A 20,047-nucleotide genomic window follows, 5' to 3' on the forward strand; every position below is an offset into this window, starting at 1 on the left:
ATTAATTAATGTTTAAGCCACCAAGCTGAAATGCAATACCGAAGTCCGGGCTTCGTCGGAAATTACTTGACCAAATTTTCAACCAATTTGATTGAAAAATGAGAGCGTGACAGTGCCGCCTCAACTTTTACGAAAAGCCGGATATGACGTCATCAAAGACATTTATCAAAAAAATGAAAAAAACGTCTGAGGATATCATACCCAGGAACTCTCATGTCAAATTTCATAAAGATCGGTCCAGTAGTTTAGTCTGAATCGCTCTACACACACACACACACACACACACACACAGACAGACAGACACACACACATACACCACGACCCTCGTCTCGATTCCCCCCTCTATGTTAAAACATTTAGTCAAAACTTGACTAAATGTAAAAACATGTGAGCTTATGTAGGGCGTTTTAAACCTCTACGTAGATTGTGCTCTTGAACACCAGGTTCTCCCAACAAAATAGTCTTGCGGATTAAGTTAGGGGAATTGCGGTGCATGCAAAAGTTGTTTTCTTTTCTGTATTTTTCAGCTTCTTTTTCAGGCCCCATGAACGCTTTGAGGACATAGTTAGCATATCTTCGCAAACATTCGGAATCTTCAAGAAAGGTGCTCTGGAGACACACTGTTTGCTAAGTTTGTTCCCATAGTCATATGCGCTTTCTTTTGGGTCAAAACAGCACGAAAAGTAGTCTTTAATTGCTACGTACGTAGTTGAGAGCAAAGCGCTGAGACTCCCTTGTTGTAAGTGTCCTTGCACACGTATGCATCAAAAACGATCTAAACGTAAATAATTTCAAAAGCACTGTGTCTAAAGTGGAAGGTATGCTAGTAAGGGGGGAGGGGAGGGGGTAGGTGGTTGGCGAACTGCAAATTAAAATGGTTTTGATTTACTTTTACATTTGAAATAATTTTTTTCAAGAAGCCTCTATTCTAGATAAGACTGCCACAACCATCACCGCCATAAACCCTCTTGCACAATTCCTCCACCCCTCCCCTCAAACACCCGCCCACCCCTCCGCCCTGTACCCCCCACTGATGCTACCCATTGACGGAACAAACTGTATGGCTGCATGTCCCCATATACCAGTAATAATGCACCTTTTCACTTAAGCCACAGAGATATATTTATCTATTTTAGTCTCAGATTTATATATATATATATATATATAGTTGGAGAAAGAAATCAGGGGCTGAAGGGGTGAAGAGGGAGGTAGCAAAACATTCGAGTGGATGAGGTATCGCGACGTTGGACGGGGGAGAAAGAGATAGTGAAAGAGGGGGGTCTCTCCGTGTGCATGCGTGCGACAGTGTGCGGTATCAACATTGTCGAGGCTGCCTTGCTCTCGCGGTAGATCAGAAATTTGCATATGCCCCAACTCGTGGTGTGAATCGCGGAGGAGACGAGAACATACACAGCCGTCACAGCGAACAACAAGAATTACTAGGCTGCTGTCGGTACACATCTCCGCTAATGTCACTGTGAGTGTACATCTAATCTTGTTTTCTATGGCCTTTTTATTTGTTATTGTTGTGTTGTTATTAATCCGTATGTCTTTTTTGTGTTGACTAAAAAAAGTGTTTACTTCAGGGTTTTTTGTTTTTTGGTATAGAGTAATGTTAATTCTGCTATAGCCTTTTGTGTTGACGCATATTTCACGGTGAGCTCAGTTTAGAATCTAATTTACTCATGAAGTTTTATTGAGATATGTTATTACTTGTCATGCCGTTTTGTAATAACGCATATTCGTTGTATGTTTTCAAGTTTTTACTGCGATACAGTATTGCTCTGTCAACTTGTGTTGTAGTCACGCACAGTTGTTTGAAATTATTTCATTCACAGTATCTTGAAACGCTCGATTATTTGTAATTTCTTTAATGGTGATGCATAATACTCTCGGTATGCTTACACATGTTTTATGTTTTCTGTGTTTAATTTTTCGGTGTCTAAAAACTTAAGTATTCATAGACTTTATGAATTTATGAAAAACCAATGCCAGGAAAACTCGCCTGAAAGGTGCAATGCAATACTGTTACTGTATCTCAATGTTTCATGTTGTTCTATGTCATGTTTTATGTTTGTTGTCATGCACACACCACAAACACATTTCTCTGTTGACATAATACAGTCTTCCATGTCTATGTCTATGCCCGCCCGTCAAGGAGGTTTTTTTTCAGAGTACAGACTCCTGTGTTCTGTGTAAGGAGGTCAGTGCTTTATCAGATTTCAAGCATCTTACCTCATCTCACCAGTTGAAACTAGCGTCAAATAGTTTCACGGTCGAAATCGTCGCTCCTGTTTGTCATGTAAGGTGCATGACCGGCGCAGTGGCGTAGTGGTAAGACGTCGGCCTCCTAATCGGAAGGTCGTGAGTTCGAATCCCGGCCGCGGCCGCCTGGTGGGTTAAAGGTGGAGATTTGTCCGATCTCCCAGGTCAACTTATGTACAGACCTGCTAGTGCCTTATCCCCCTTCGTGTGTACACGCTAGCACAAGACCAAATGCGCACAGAAAAGATCCTGTAACCCATGTCAGAGTTCGGTGGGTTATAGAAACACGAAAATACCCAGCATGCTTCCCCCGAAAGCGGCGTATGGCTGTCTGAATGGCGTTGTAAAAACGGTCATACACGTACAAACCCACTATTGCAAAAACATTAATGAACGTGGGAGTTTCAGCCCATGAACGAAGAAGAAGAAGAAGAAGAAGAAGAAGAAGAAGAAGAAGAAGAAGAAGAAGAAGAAGAAGAAGAAGAAGAAGAAGAAGAAGAAGAAGAAGAAGAAGAAGAAGAAGAAGAAGAAGAAGAAGAAGAGTACAGGTGCCATCCATCCAGTCTCAAGTTGACCATCTTATAAAATACATAGATAGAGTGGAGAGAGTATCCGTTCACACAGCAAGAGTCTTAATCAAAGGCCTTCCTTGATGATGTTGGGAAATAACTCTGTCAAGTTTTCATGGATCGTGGAATTGGAAGAGTTGCTTTTTCTCGTTTCGAATGTCACGTGTAGCTTGCCTCGGTGTTTCAATGGAAAAACAAGGAAAACAAGGGAAAGCAACTCTTCCGCAACGCATAACAAGTCGCGTAAGGCGAAAATACAATATTTAGTCAAGTAGCTGTCGAACTCACAGAATGAAACTGAACGCAATGCCATTTTCAGCAAGACCGTATACTCGTAGCATCGTCAGTCCACCGCTCATGGCAAAGGCAGTGAAATTGACAAGAAGAGCGGGGTAGTAGTTGCGCTAAGAAGGATAGCACGCGTTTCTGTACCTCTCTTTGTTTTAACTTTCTGAGCGTGTTTTTAATCCAAACATATCATATCTATATGTTTTTGGAATTAGGAACCGACAAGGAATAAGATGAAAGTGTTTTTAAATTGATTTCGACAATTTAATTTTGATAATAATTTTTATATATTTAATTTTCAGAGCTTGTTTTTAATCCGAATATAACATATTTATATGTTTTTGGAATCAGCAAATGATGGAGAATAAGATAAACGTAAATTTGGATCGTTTTATACATTTTTATTTTTTTTTACAATTTTCAGATTTTTAATGACCAAAGTCATTAATTAATTTTTAAGCCACCAAGCTGAAATGCAATACCGAAGTCCGGGCTTCGTCGAACATTACTTGACCAAAATTTCAACCAATTTGGTTGAAAAATGAGGGCGTGACAGTGCCGCCTCAACTTTCACGAAAAGCCGGATATGACGTCATCAAAGACATTTATCAAAAAAATGAAAAAAACGTTCGGGGATTTCATACCCAGGAACTCTCATGTCAAATTTCATAAAGATCGGTCCAGTAGTTTAGTCTGAATCGCTCTACACACACACACACAGACACACACACACAGACACACACACACACATACACACACACGCACATACACCACGACCCTCGTTTCGATTCCCCCTCGATGTTAAAATATTTAGTCAAAACTTGACTAAATATAAAAACCAGACAGAGTTATTTCCGGAATTCGTCTATTGAGCCCGAAGTAACGAAGACGTTGCGAAGTCTTTTTATATTTAGTCAAGTTTTGACTAAATATTTTAACATCGAGGGGGAATCGAAACGAGGGTCGTGGTGTATGTGCGTGTGTGTGTGTGTGTGTCTGTGTGTGTGTCTGTGTGTGTGTGTAGAGCGATTCAGACTAAACTACTGGACCGATTTTTATGAAATTTGACATGAGAGTTCCTGGGTATGAAATCCCCGAACGTTTTTTTCATTTTTTTGATAAATGTCTTTGATGACGTCATATCCGGCTTTTCGTGAAAGTTGAGGCGGCACTGTCACGCCCTCATTTTTCAACCAAATTGGTTGAAATTTTGGTCAAGTAATCTTCGACGAAGCCCGGGGTTCGGTATTGCATTTCAGCTTGGTGGCTTAAAAATTAATTAATGACTTTGGTCATTAAAAATCTGAAAATTGTAAAAAAAAATAAAAATTTATAAAACGATCCAAATTTACGTTTATCTTATTTTCCATTATTTGCTGATTCCAAAAACATATAAATATGTTATATTCGGATTAAAAACAAGCTCTGAAAATTAAATATATAAAAATTATTATCAAAATTAAATTGTCCAAATCAATTTAAAAACACTTTCATCTTATTCCTTGTCGGTTCCTGATTCCAAAAACGTATAGATATGATATGTTTGGATTAAAAACACGCTCAGAAAGTTAAAACAAAGAGAGGTACAGAAAAGCGTGCTATCCTTCTTAGCGCAACTACTACCCCGCTCTTCTTGTCAATTTCACTGCCTTTGCCATGAGCGGTGGCCTGACGATGCTACGAGTAAAATGGCATTGCGTTTCATTCTGTGAGTTCGACAGCTACTTGACTAAATATTGTATTTTCGCCTTACGCGACTTGTTTTTATATTTAGTCAAGTTTTGACTAAATATTTTAACATCGAGGGGGAATCGAAACGAGGGTATGGTGTATGTGCGTCTGTCTGTCTGTGTGTGTGTGTAGAGCGATTCAGACTAAACTACTGGACCGATCTTTATGAAATTTGACATGAGAGTTCCTGGGTATGAAATCCCCGAACGTTTTTTTCATTTTTTTGATAAATGTCTTTGATGACGTCATATCCGGCTTTTCGTGAAAGTTGAGGCGGCACTGTCACGCCCTCATTTTTCAACCAAATTGGTTGAAATTTTCGTCAAGTACTCTTCGACGAAGCCCGGGGTTCGGTATTGCATTTCAGCTTGGTGGCTTAAAAATTAATTAATGACTTTGGTCATTAAAAATCTGAAAATTGTAAAAAAAAATAAAAATGTATAAAACGATCCAAATTTACGTTTATCTTATTCTCCATCACTTGCCGATTCCAAAAACATATAAATATGTTATATTCGGATTAAAAACAAGCTCTGAAAATTAAATATATAAAAATTATTATCAAATTTTTTTCCCCGAAATCAATTTAAAAACACTTTCATCTTATTCCTTGTCGGTTCCTGATTCCAAAAATATATAGATATGATATGTTTGGATTAAAAACACGCTCAGAAAGTTAAAACGAAGAGAGGTACAGAAAAGCGTGCTATCCTTCTCAGCGCAACGAATACCCCGCTCTTCTTGTCCATTCCACGTGCACTGCCTTTGCCACGGGCGGTGGAGTGACGATGCTACGAGTATACGGTCTTGCTGCGTTGCGTTGCGTTCAGTTTCATTCTGTGAGTTCGACAGCTACTTGACTAAATATTGTATTTTCGCCTTACGCGACTTGTTTACAGTTCAGTGCCTAAGCTTCGTGCAGCGAGCTTCGAGAAGAAGACTTCGCGAAGTTGACTTCGCCAAAATAATATCAGGCTTTACCGTGCTCATCTTAGGATAGCCTTGAGAGGAAGTTCTGATGCGTCAAAGAAAATTGTCATTTTTAATTTATTCATTTCAATGGACAATAAAGTATTTATTATTGTTATTGTTAAAAAGAAAACCAACGCTATTCGCACAGGAAGTAACCAAACTGTCGATTGTTTGTGTAAGTTCGAGAATGGCCTTATCCCATATAAAAGACTAGGTAGATATATACGTAGTGTATATATATATAGATATATGACCTTTTACACGGGAAATAGACTACCTTTATCACTCCGTGAACAATATCCGCCGATAGTCAGCTGTCTTATTCTTCGGGTGCATTCAACTATTCGTCGCGTGTTATTGAAATGTGACTGATCATGAGGTGCCAAGTGCGACCGCAAACGTTGGATGATAAGTTATTACATTTACGACTCCAATCGTGAAGACTTGTGCACACAGTCTAGTACTGTTTAACGGATTAACGTAAATACACCACAACGAGTTTCGTTGGCCTGCGGTTTAGCTCGACGCAAACTTTTTTTGTTCTCACTTGCTACTCATTTTTTTCTCAAAGCTGTCATGTCCTTAATTCATCCCGAAGTCGACTTCGCGAAGTGTTTTCATCAAAAACTCAGTGCCAAAGATTTATGCAACCAGCTTCGTGGAGTAGTCTTTGTAAAGTCAATTTCGCCTATTTAGAGGGGGGCGATGCTTTACCACGTGCACCGGGAATGGGCTTTTTATACGTAACGTGCATGGGAATGGGGAAATTCTCGTAGCGTGCACCGTGCACAGAGGTCCGGCGTGCACCGTGCATGGAGCTTTTTCGTAACGTGCACCGTGGATCACCGTGCATGGCACTTTTGGCCTCAACGTGCACGTGCACAGACCCCCCCATGGTGACCCTCTATTTAATGAGAGACTGTCCAAACATATGTAACGATACCGTCTTTCTCGTGTAAACGGTCTTGTAAAAATCCGCTGTAGATCCATTCAAGTGTAACGGTGGATCAGATATCATCCTCAAGAAAAAAATCAAACTTGACTAAATGTAAAAAGTGAATTAAAAAAAGCATACATTTTTTCGGAAGGTAACTCAATGAAGGGCTTGTTATAGCAACACTCTTAACGAGTGATGCGAGAAGTTCCTTGTTCATTTTGCACGGGTACTGCACCACATACACAAAATACGATTTCTTTGGTACTGCATCCGCAAGCTCTAAACCTTCTGGCCCAGACCACAGCAGCTTGTAATCTAAGAAAGCACTGAATGACCTCCTCGCCTAGACAACAGGAGCTTGTGCTCTGATGAAGCATTGACATCCTCGACCAGACAACAGGAGCTTGTACTCTGATAAAGCATTCAGACTCAGACTCAAGACTCAGACTCAGACTCAAAATTTTACTGTCCTTATAAAAACAAGGAAAATTGACATGCAGTGTTTGGCGATGAGAGACATAAAAAACATCACATTTACTAAGAGTTAAGAATTGCAATTAAAACTAACAACACCAACACACACCCTCGCACAGACCACATGAGCTTGTACTCTGATAAAACATTGACCTCCTCACCCAGACAACAGGAGCTTGTACTCTGATGAAGAATTGACACCCTCGCACAGACCACAGGAGCTTGTACTCTGATAAAGCATTGACCTCCTCACCCAGACAACAGGAGCTTGTATTCTGATAAAGATTTGACCTCCTCGCACAGACCACAGGAGCTTGTACTCTGATAAAGAATTGACCTCCTCGCACAGACCACAGGAGCTTGTACTCAGATAAAGCATTGACCTCCTCGCACAGACCACAGGAGCTTGTACTCTGATAAAGCATTGACCTCCTCGCACAGACCACAGGAGCTTGTACTCTGATAAAGCATTGACCTCCTCGCACAGGCCACAGGAGCTTGTACTCTGATAAAGCATAGACCTCCTCACCCAGACCACAGGAGCTTGTACTCTGATAAAGCATTGACCTCCTCGCACAGACCACAGGAGCGTGTACTCTGATAAATCATTGACCTCCTCACCCAGACCACAGGAGCTTGTACTCTGATAAAGCATTGACCTCCTCGCACAGACCACAGGAGCTTGTACTCTCATAAATCATTGACCTCCTCACCCAGATCACAGGAGCTTGTACATGATAAAGCATTGACCTCCTCGCACAGACCACTGGAGTTTGTACTCTGATAAAGCATTGACATCCTCCCACAGACCACAGGAGCTTGTACTCTGATAAAGCATTGACCTCCTTGCACAGACCACAGAAGCTTACAAGTACTCTGATAAAGTACTGACCACCTGGCCTAGACCACAGGAGTTTCGACTTTGATGAAAGCTCCTGTGGCCGAGACAGCAGCAACGTTAATCCAATTTTAGAACAAATAACGTGACTTTATTCGTTAAAAGCCATACATGGGAAGCATATAGGGGGAGGAAGGGGGGTTTGGTAACAAGGTGACAGGAATAACTGAAACATGGGGTTGCCTTCACTTTTTGTATTTTTGATCAGTATAAATTAAAGCCGCTGGGCCATCAGACCAATGCAAACACGAAGATTCAAGTTTTGGGTAAAAAACAAATCTCAGTGTCAGAATATAGACTCAGTTCAGCGTGACGTACTCGGTAGAAATTCACCCCCCCCCCCCCCAAAAAAAAAAAGCAAAAAAAAAAAAAGCAAGACGCAGGCCCGGGCAACGTGTATATTGGTCTTTATTGTTTGTACCCTTTCATTCATTACTTTATTGTCCCATCGCTGGGAAATTCGGGTCGCTTCCTCCCAGTGGAAAGCTAGCAGCAACGGAGTCGCGCTACCCAGGTGTCTGCGTGTTTAGGTGTATTCAGCCACCTGCACTTATGGCAGAATGACCAAGGTCTTTTACGTGCCATTGTGATGACACGGGAGTGGGACATGGCTTCCGTCTCTGGGTCTGCACATAAAGTTGACCCGTGTCCGTCCCTGTCCGAATTCGAACCTGCGACCTTTCGATCACAAGTCCAGTGCTCTACCAACTGAGCTACCGGGCCCCCGCACGACATACATGACAGCAGTTTATCAGGATTACATATCTCGAATGTTTTGAGTCTCAACTCGTCAACCTCTGTGGTGTTCTGCATAAATAGGTTAAGCACACTCAGTTGAATAAGTTAAATTTGCTTTGTGGGTTTACACTACCATCCCTGTCGAAAAACTGACTCAACTTATTTCTCGAGCGAGTTGAAACTTGTTATCATCAAGGAAAGCCCCTTAAAAAATACAAAAAAACGAGAACATGCGTTTTGGGTCAGCGTAACTTTTTGTCTTGCTTTCAGTCAATGCGAATATGGAACAGAGCGAGTTTAATCGCGTGACGACGGGCTCAGTGGCGTAGTGGATAAGACATCGGCCTCCTAATCAGAAGGTCGTGAGTTCGAATCCCGGCCGCGGCCGCCTGGTGGGTTAAGAGTGGAGATTTTTCAGATCTCCCAGGTCAACTAATGTGCAGACCTGCTAGTGCCTTATCCCCCTGCGTGTGTACACGCAATCACAATACCAAGTGCGCACGTAAAAGATCCTGTAATCCATGTCAGAGTTTGATGGGTTATAGAAACACGAAAATACCCAGCATGCTTCCCCCGAAATCGGCGTATGCTGCCTGAATGGCGGGGTAAAAACGGTCATACACGTAAAAATCCACTCGTGCAAAAACATGATTGAACGTGGGAGTTTCAGCCCATGAACGAAGAAGATGAAGAAGAAGAAGAAATCGCGTGACAGCAAGTAAATACCCACCATTGAGTGCAGTAGATGCGCGGTGATACATGCCCCCCCATTTGGGCTTTTTCTCGAGCTGATATTGCTAAAAATAGAAGATGGAATTCAGGAAAACTGTTCAAGGGAAGACATTCACTTGTGCGGACATCGTGCAAACTTTGTTGCATATGTTACAGAACTTCGTAAACTTAAGATGAATGAGAAATGGATATTTACTAGGAGGCTTTTGAAATAATGCTCAGATGGCAAAACACAGCTGCGTGGTCCGAGGTCAACCTATGGTGCAATTCACAGGAGCAAAGAATTTCGTCCTGCCAGTCACAAAAAGCTAAAAAAAAAACTAAAAAAAACAACATAAAGCGATAGATCCACCGGACCCAGGAGAGTATTACCAATTCAATGTTTTGGTAAAACACCAGGTCTTATAATTTGCTGGTTTGTTGGTTTGTTGCCTTATTGCATCTCAATTGCTTTTATTTTTTTTTAGCCGAAGGCATTTTTCTTCAAGTGTCTACTTTACGTAGGTACTGTTTTGCAAGCTCCCTACTTCAGGCAAAAACGTAACATTGTACAATCATGAAATGGGAGAACGTTGCTAATAAAAATGAGATGCGTTGAGCTGTGAAACTCGAGTAAATCCAAACATCTACAGTTTGTTTTGTAAAACCCCTGAGGGATAGATTAGTAAAAACATGACCATTGATTGCTGAAGTGAGGGCAAGGGGTCAAATACAGATTCAACAATCAAAAGCTATCTTGAGTAGACAATCGGCGTGTAGGCCTACAGACTGTGATGTTTAAATGGTCTTAAGGCTAGAGTCTACCCCTTTTAAAAGCCATAACACATTTAAAAAAAAGTTTGTTCTGTCCAAGGAGTGATAACGCCAGAAATAACAACAATCAATCAATCAATATGAGGCTTATATCGCGCGTATTCCGTGGGTACAGTTCTAAGCGCAGGGATTTATTTTTTTATTTTTTTTATTTTTATTTTATGCAATTTATATCGCGCACATATTCAAGGCGCAGGGATTTATTTATGCCGTGTGAGATGGAATTTTTTTTACACAATACATCACGCATTCACATCGGCCAGCAGATCGCAGCCATTTCGGCGCATATCCTACTTTTCACGGCCTATTATTCCAAGTCACACGGGTATTTTGGTGGACATTTTTATCTATGCCTATACAATTTTGTCAGGAAAGACCCTTTTGTCAATCGTGGGATCTTTAACGTGCACACCCCAATGTAGTGTACACGAAGGGACCTCGGTTTTTCATCTCATCAGAAAGACTAGCACTTGAACCCACCACCTAGGTTAGGAAAGGGGGGAGAAAATTGCTAATAAATAATAATAATAATAATTGCTAATAATTATAACGCCCTGACCCAGGGTCGAACTCGCAACCTCTCGCTTCCGAGCGCAAGTGCGTTACCACTCGGCCACCCATAGGGAGTAACGTGCTGATTGCTAAGATAATGACTGAAACTTGAATATGGAGTATCAGACTTTTCCACAAAACAATTTCTACTGTGGATATGTAAACAAATCAATAATCACATAATTACACCTGTAGAACACTGGTAGAACAAGAAATTCCTCCGAGGTAGGAAAAACACCCCCGTACCATTCTCACTGCCACCAAGTGAGAAGGTTATTTCCCTTTGACCATTAATATGTCCCTCTATAAGTCCTTGTAGAATCTTAATCCACCAATAACTCCCTAACCGTGTGTTTGACTGGTCCCAATTTTTGTAAGGACCGTCTCAGGAATGTATAGATCCTGTTCACCAAGTTTGGTGACGATCGGTCCGTTCATTCTTGAGATCTATATGCGAACACAAACACACAAACAAACAAACAAACAAACACATCGACCGAATCCTATACACACCCCTATACCGGGGGTGTAAAAACACAATTATGATAACACAAAACACAGTTGTGATAACACAAAACACAATTATGATAACACAAAACACAGTTGTGATAACACAAAACACAATTATGATAACACAAAACACAATTATGATAACACAAAACACAGTTGTGATAACACAAAACACAGTTGTGATAACACAAAACACAATTATGATAACACAAAACACAGTTGTGATAACACAAAACACAGTTGTGATAACACAAAACACAATTATGATAACACAAAACACAGTTGTGATAACACAAAACACAATTATGATAACACAAAACACAGTTGTGATAACACAAAACACAATTATGATAACACAAAACACAGTTGCTTTGCTGGTAAGTTGGAGACTAAAACAACTGTGTCGACACTTTCCAAACTAAATTTGATTTCAAGCATGAAAAAGAAATAAATTGAGAATTAAACGTGTAAAAATGAAATAAGATTTCTTAAACTTTGTTAAATCTAAGGTATGGTATCCCTTTAACCACCGTAAAATAGGAAAACTCATAATGCGCTATTTAAAGTTTGAACTGTGGAGCTTCTCCTCCCCATACACTCTAACCATTTTGATACAAAACATGCTCTGAATCTATCCCTAACAAACAAAACAAACAAAAACAAAAGTGACATGATTTTTATTTTAAAAAAAAAGCTGATATGTAGGTCGAGTGGCCTAGTTTAATTTTACGGCCTGTCCTCCGGGGTAGACCCCAGCCTTTTTCATGCAGGAACTGTAGATTTTTTCCCACCTACTTTATTGTGACAGGGGAGGCTACCGCTCCTTTCACAGCAGACTCTGCACCCGAGTTGTTGGCCTTTAAAAGTCAACACCAGTGGATTGTAGAATTCTGTTTGTGATGGGGTCTGGTGGTTTCCGATTGTCTGTATGTTCATGGAAACCTTCGGGTTTGCATGACAGTTTTTATAGGGCTAAGAAATTAGCCCTAACATTTTCAATCCTGTTTGATTGCACTTCGCTTCCCGAGGTGATCGTAGTGTTTCGGCACACGGTTACATTATGCAAACGAGACATTGTGTGGTGCAGAGCGCATTGACCTGTAACATCATCTCCCACATTCATAACGAATCGAAAAAGCATAGATAAGTGAATTCATTAATTTATAAGTTATATGATCTAAAAAAATAAAAATAAAAATAAAAAAAGAGTTGCAGATTAATTTCTTTGTAGCTAATAACAACACATATTCGCTATTGTTGTGTAAGGTGGTTTATGCTAGAATGCAGATACATGATTATGTTAAGTACTGCATTACTAAATGTTTTTGTTAACTACTGCATTACTAATGTTTATTACATTAACATAAAGATAAATCCTCGAGGGTGGTTACGATGAAGATATTTTCCCCATAATTATTCACAATTATTTTCCAAACATTTATAATTAAACAGTGAAGGTGATGATAACATTTGTTGCATTAGTTTACGGGGGGTCTGGTAGATCACTGCGAGAGTAAACTAAATAAGGAGAAACAACTGGTCCACATCCGCTTTCTGTGGTCTTCTTCGCACTGGAGGTCAAAATGTGAATCTTCTTCTTCTTCGTTCATGGTCTGAAACTCCCACGTTCACTCATGTTTTTGCGCGATGTGGGTTTTTACGTGTATGACCGTTTTTTACCCGTCATTCAGGCAGCATACAAAAATGTCATTCAATACGAGCACTCATCGACGCCAACAGTGAACTGCTTGGATGACAGAGGACATCGCGTTTAACAATGAAGATATGATGTATAGCAGAGTTGTTCAGTTTATTTTTGTTTAGAGTCGTTAAAGGCTCACTCCGTCTCTCGTAAACCATCCGTTTCTGACCACAGTCACCGCCATGCTTTTACATACAGTACAAACACCCTTTCGTTTCGTTTGAACGCTTACTGCCAGGAAACACCCTAGGTGCTCTCCACAGAGAGCGAGCATTTTTTCAAAAAGTTTATTTTTGTGGACGTGAAGGTATGGATCGGGATCCTCGATATGGTGCCAGACCTAACTCTTCAAATCCAGAGTTGTTAAAAAACGAAAGACTTTTTTTGTCATCAAGACAAAGTCAGCTCAATAAATCTAAGTTTTGAAAGTTGTGGGTGTTCTCTGGCGCTAAGCGTTCAAAGGAAAGGTTGTTTGTGCTGTACGTATCTAAACTCCTGGCGGTGTATGTCAGGGGCGGATCCTAGCCACAAAAAAGTTTAAAAAAATAAAATAATACATTTAAAAAAAAAAGGAAAAATTGATGGCTCAGATTGCACCAGATTGTTCTATTTTCCATGATTTTTATCCAAATGTCCCGGGGGGGGTGGGGCATGCCCCCGGACCCCCCTAGGAGCCGGCCTTTGTATTCTAAGAGACGGTTTTGGAAAGTAGTTGGGTCATTTACTGGCTCAGGTTCCACCAGATCGGTCAATTGTCCTTGTTTTGATCCAAATATGTCTTCTTAAATTTACTTTTTGGAAGGTGTATTAGGGGAAGTTTGTTGGCTCAGATTACTCCCAGATTGCTTCGCGTCGTCGAATTGTCCCTAAAATAAATGTGGAAACCCCCCTTAAAAATGATGTGATCCGCCCTGGTATGTGATCGGAAACTGATGGTTTACCGAAAGCGAAGTGGGCCTTTAACATGTACTAAGTAGCCACCCAAATGACTCAAGGGTTCGTGTTGACTTTTAACTCATATCTTGTCTGTTAATACAATTTGTTTCACTTGAAGGTGAGGCAATGTATGCACACACCGACAGTCTTACAGTGATCGACGAGCGCCGATGATATTCCCCTGACAGAAATATTATCGAACATCGCCCTTATTGTGAATCACAATTTTACCTGTAGTTCATAAACACGTATCGTAATTTTTACACACAAAACTCAATCACAAACACGTGACATGCAAGTTGAACGGCATAATCTTATTTCAGACTGCCCAAAATGGCGAAGAGTCATCGACCATCATAGGAAAGTGAGCGCCAACGGCTATTTCAGTCTTCACGATCGACAACCCTGCTTCAGTCTTATAAGTAGTCCTTTGGGAAGTGGTGAGTATGCTACAACAATTTGTACCATGCTGAGCTGACTGATTCGGGTTGGTTCAACAAAAGCATTCGATAATGATTTTGTTTTGTTTATGTAAACATATCTAATTTCGCTCGCATTTCAATATTTAAGAACGCAACTCGTGTAAATCTGGTACAACACATCAAGCCATGTATTAGTATTCTCTATTTATTCCTCTTTTGTGTCATCATTATGTTTCTGATGTGTTCATGTGACACGTCCACTTTCAAGATCGATAGATCGAAGTTACAGTGAATGTGTTGTTTTGTTAACTAAATGTTCCGAAAAACTTACCGAGATTATTTTTAGAATCGTGTAGAAAGTCAGACAAAATGATGCAGCCATATGTTGAGTCTCCATGTTTGTACACTGGACATTTAATTTTGTTTAATTCATCTACATTTTGTTGGCCTTGGTGTTTGCTTATTCGTATTCCTTATGAAGCTTTCATAAGCGAAAATTCGTATTGTATTGTGCTGTCCTTCTATCGGTGAGTACAGAATTAATTTTTTTGGTTTTTTTAAACTTTGTTCATCTCACCACAATCACTTTGTTGTTAAAATGTATCTGCATATATTTTTGGATGTGTGTGTTTTACAGCTTGATTGACAGCAGGCTGAGGAGAGGGGCGGAGGGAAACGGGAGGACAACAAAATGGTGGAGGTGGAGACCTTGGACCCGGGGGACTATGGGGCCATCGTGGTCTACTTTGCCCTCGTCTTGGCCGTTGGGCTCTGGGTGAGTTGTCATCGTTGTGGTTGTGACGATAGTGGTGATCGTAGGGCTGGCCGTGGTGATGATTTGATAATGATAAGGAGGAGGAGAAAGAGGAGGAGCTGAGTGTTGATGATGATGGTGATGCTATGGCGACAACGATGATGATGATGATGATGATGATGATGATGATGATGTTGATGATGATGATGATGATGATGATGATGATGATGATGATGATGATGATGATGATGATGATGATGATGATGATGATGATGATGATGACAATAGTGGTCGTACACTGACCACAAAAGTTAAGGATATTTTTTTCAGTGATATAGCAAAGATCTCAAGCACTACTGTTTAACATAATTATCCTCAACTTTGTGTGTTATTGCTATGGCGGTTATTCTCTTGCCGAAAACAAATTGTGACTGTAGTTGTCGTCGCGATTATAGTGGAGCTTTTGCCCCTGGATACTTTGTTTCTATCGCCAACTCTCACCTACATAAGTTGACACGCTTGTTTAGTTTTCTGAAACAGAACTTCGGTATCAGAACACTAAATGAGACACCGTTTGTGGCCAAATTGTTCCAATTTGACAGGAAACCGACAGGCGTTCTTAAATCCGATAAAAGAAGTGCGTTTGTTTGACATAATTCAGATAAAATGTTATTCCTAAATAATAGTCATGTTGGCTAGTAATGGATGGGTCGGAAAAGACAATAACTTAAAACGCTTTACAAGGTTGCGTTCTGCAGTAAGGAAGTTGTCTTTATATCGCAAAACATGTTTCGTGTGTTATATAGGTAAAATGCAAAATATAATTAACACACACACACACACACACACACACACACACACACACACACACAATACACCACACACACACACACACACACACACACACACACACACACACACACACACACACACACACACACACACAGTTGGTCATGATTTAATACGAAGAAATGAGAAGCACTGTGATAACTTGAAGTGCAAGACGATGGGGGTGGGGGTAGGGGCTGGGGGGATGGAGGATGAAGGTTGGAGCAAATAATAGTAAATAATTGACAAATTGTGACACGTAACTAACCAATAGGAAAGATATAAGGGTATCTGCGAGTTAAGTGTACGTTCGGGTGTGGCGGTAGGTGGCAGAGGAGGGGGATGAAGGTGAGAGTAAAGATGTGTTGAATTAAAAATGGGACCACACACCGATGGGAAAGATTGAAGCGAATGCGACATAGATGTAGGTGGGTTGTCTGGGGGGTGAGGGAGGGGGGAGGGGGGGGGGTGGACGTGATACTGAATACTGGGGGCGGGGGGGGGGGGGGGGGGGGGGGTGTGTCGGGGGGGGGGGGGGTGGAAGGTTGAAAGTTAGAGTAAATACTGAGTTGAATTAAAAATTGGGCCAAGCACCGATAAGAAAGATCTAAGGGTGCACGATGTTTTCGGTATCAGTGAGGCATTCCTTATTGAATAGGTATGCAAACAGACTAACGGTGCAACGTGACTGGTTCAGAAGTGGTTGGTAACTGTGGTGGTGTTATTAGTATTAGTGGGGTCAAGAGTGTGAAGGCAACGGAGAGCAAACACAAATAGGATCTCCTTTTTTTTCAAGCCGTGCAGCTGGGATACCATAAATACGTTCGAGTGGTCACGGTGGCGTTTGCAAGTGCGAACACAAAAAAGTGTGTACAAACATACCCATATGAATACAGACAATCAGACAAACAGGTACACAGAGGACCGACAGAGACCAGCACACGGGCAGAGACAGACAGGCAGACAGACAGGCAGACAGACAGGCAGACAGACAGGCAGACAGACAGGCAGACAGACAGGCAGACTTTAACACGGACACAAATACAGCAAACCTACACACCCCGACCCACTCCACGCCCTCATACGCACAAATACACAATCACACACACACACACACACACACACACACGCACGCACACACACATGATCGATGATCGTTTCCTCTTCTGTCTGGCTGTCTGTCTGTCTGTCTGTCTGTCTGTCTGTCTGTCTTTATCTCTCTCTCTCTCTCTCTCTCTCTCTCTCTCTCTCTTAACAATAACCTTGTCAATTTTACTATCTATATTATGTGCGTCTGTATTAAGTGTTTGTATAAGGGACAGGTTGTAAGATTAGGCTTTGCCTAAAACCTCTATCCTTTGGTAATAAAGTTCAGTTTCAGTTTCAGTTTCAGTTTCTCTCTCTCGCTCTCTCTCTCTCTCTGTTCTCTCTCTGTCTCTCTCTCTCTCTCTCTCTCTCTCTCTCTCTCTCTCTCTCTCTGTCTCTGTCTCTGTCCCTCTCTCTCTCTTTCTATTTCTCCCCCTCTCTCTCTCTCTCTTTCTCTCTCTCTCTCTCCCTCTCTCTTTCTATTTCTCCCTCTCTCACTCTCTCCCTATCTCTTTCTCCCTCTCTCTCTCTCTCTCTCTCTCTCTCTCTCTCTCTCCCTCTCTCTTTCTCCCTCTCTCTCTCTCACTCTCTCTTTCTCTCTCTCTCTCTTTCACTCACTCTCTTTCTCTGTCTCTTTGTCTCTGTCTGTCTGTCTGTCTGTCTGTCTGTCTCTCTGTATCTTTTTCTCTCCCTTGACAATTTGGCACTGTTTCTGTCTGAAAATCCTACATGTCATGATAATGATAATGATAATGATCATGATGATGATCATGATTAAAAGTGATAATGAATATTGGTTCTATGATTTCATGCCATGATAGTAGTACATGCACGACTCCACATTACATCCCTCCTCCCTGTCAATGCGTTTAAACAACAGAAACAAACAACAACAGAACACATCTAAATATTGTATTAAATCTTTTCCAGTCGACGTTCCGGCCTAACAGAGACACAGCGGCAGGGTACTTCTTGGCAGGGAAGCATATGCATTGGTTTCCGGTAAGTCCGCCATTTTATATGTACTCGTTCTATGAACACAAGCAGCTTTAAAGCCCCAGTATGTCTCAGATGGTTTACAAAACGATTTAAATCTTCCAATGAAAAAAGCAGTTCTAACCTTATGGAACACACTTGCAATAGCATTTAATAGCATTAAATGAAACAGTTCGTTTGAATTGCTATTTATCTCGCGTAAACCACACACCAGATTTCGTTGTTTATCTAACCCATGAGCCACCGTGAACCAGTGTGATACACTTTCCTTTTTTATATTTAGTCAAGTTTTGACTAAATATTTTAACATCGAGGGGGAATCGAAACGAGGGTCGTGGTGTATGTGCGTATGTGTGTGCGTGCGTGCGTGCGTGCGTGTGTGTGTGTGTGTGTGTAGAGCGATTCAGACTAAACTACTGGACCGATCTTTATGAAATTTGACATGAGAGTTCCTGGGTATGAAATCCCGGAACGTTTTTTTCATTTTTTTGATAAATGTCTTTGATGACGTCATATCCGGCTTTTCGTGAAAGTTGAGGCGGCACTGTCACGCCCTCATTTTTCAACCAAATTGGTTGAAATTTTGGTCAAGTACTCTTCGACGAAGCCCGGACTTCGGTATTGCATTTCAGCTTGGTGGCTTAAAAATTAATTAATGACTTTGGTCATTAAAAATCTGAAAATTGTAAAAAAAAATAAAAATTTGTAAAACGATCCAAATTTACGTTTATCTTATTCTCCATCATTTGCTGATTCCAAAAACATATAAATATGTTATATTCGGATTAAAAACAAGCTCTGAAAATTAAATATATAAAAATTATTATCAAATTTTTTTTTTCGAAATCAATTTAAAAACACTTTCATCTTATTCCTTGTCGGTTCCTGATTCCAAAAATATATAGATATGATATGTTTGGATTAAAAACACGCTCAGAAAGTTAAAACGAAGAGAGGTACAGAAAAGCGTGCTATGCAGCATAGCGTAACCACTACCCCGCTCTTCTTGTCAATTTCACTGCCTATGCCGTGAGCGGTGGACCACGAGTATACGGTCTTGCTGCGTTGCATTGCGTTCAGTTTCATTCTGTGAGTTCGACAGCTACTTGACTAAATATTGTATTTTCGCCTTACGCGACTTGTTTTTACAATGTAGTCGTCAGTTTGTGATTTCAATGCGACTGGCTGTATCTGCAATAGCACGTTATTGTGTACCTCTGATTCTAAAACGCAACAAACGGCTGCGAGTCACACGAACTTGTCGGCGGCGGCTGACTTCAAAGAAAGCGAGCGCTATGCAGAAAAATCGTGTGCTTTGAGACACGACCTTTCGTGACCCTGCTTCCGGGCTATCTTTTTTCAAACTTTCAAAACTTCGAAATGTACTGATCTTGTCTTGATGAAAAAAGAAATTGTTTATGATTTAAGAATGTTTGTGTTACAAGCTGTCAATTTATTATTTAGATTTCAAAAGTTCATTCTAGCGCCAAAACGAGGCGCCTGATTGTAGATCAGACGGTCCACGAAAATAAATTCTTTGAACATTTCTCACTCTCGACGGAAAGCAGCCAGGATGTTCCCGTTCGGTGAGCGTTCAAATGGAAGGGTGTTTGTACTGTGTGTAAAAGCCTGACAGTATCTGTGATGATTTACGGGAGGCTTACTGTGCCTTTAATAATCACCGAGTCAAACATTCATGGCGATAGGAAACTAAGCTCACAAAAAGTTCATTATCAATGTACAGCTGCAATACATGGCTTGCTGTGTCGTACCAGATTTACACGAGGTTTTTTTTAAATATTGAACTGCGAGCGAAAGCGAGCTGTTTACTATTTGAAAAAGCA

At 40.8% G+C, this 20,047-nt stretch overlaps 1 protein-coding gene across 1 annotated transcript in view; it reads left to right on the top strand.

Annotated features, from left to right (window-relative positions):
- Positions 1–1,324: 1,324 nt before the first annotated feature.
- Positions 1,325–20,047, top strand: part of LOC138968914 (sodium/glucose cotransporter 4-like) — a 40,951-nt gene continuing 22,228 nt past the window's right edge. Inside the window, exons 1-4 of the mRNA XM_070341588.1 lie at positions 1,325–1,477; positions 14,441–14,557; positions 15,177–15,314; positions 18,138–18,209. Coding sequence (XP_070197689.1) covers positions 15,231–15,314; positions 18,138–18,209 — 156 coding nt within the window. The 5' untranslated portion in view covers positions 1,325–1,477; positions 14,441–14,557; positions 15,177–15,230. The remainder of the gene's footprint in view (positions 1,478–14,440; positions 14,558–15,176; positions 15,315–18,137; positions 18,210–20,047) is intronic.

This window comes from Littorina saxatilis, linkage group LG6, assembly GCF_037325665.1.
Source record: "Littorina saxatilis isolate snail1 linkage group LG6, US_GU_Lsax_2.0, whole genome shotgun sequence".
Lineage (NCBI taxonomy): Eukaryota > Metazoa > Mollusca > Gastropoda > Littorinimorpha > Littorinidae > Littorina > Littorina saxatilis.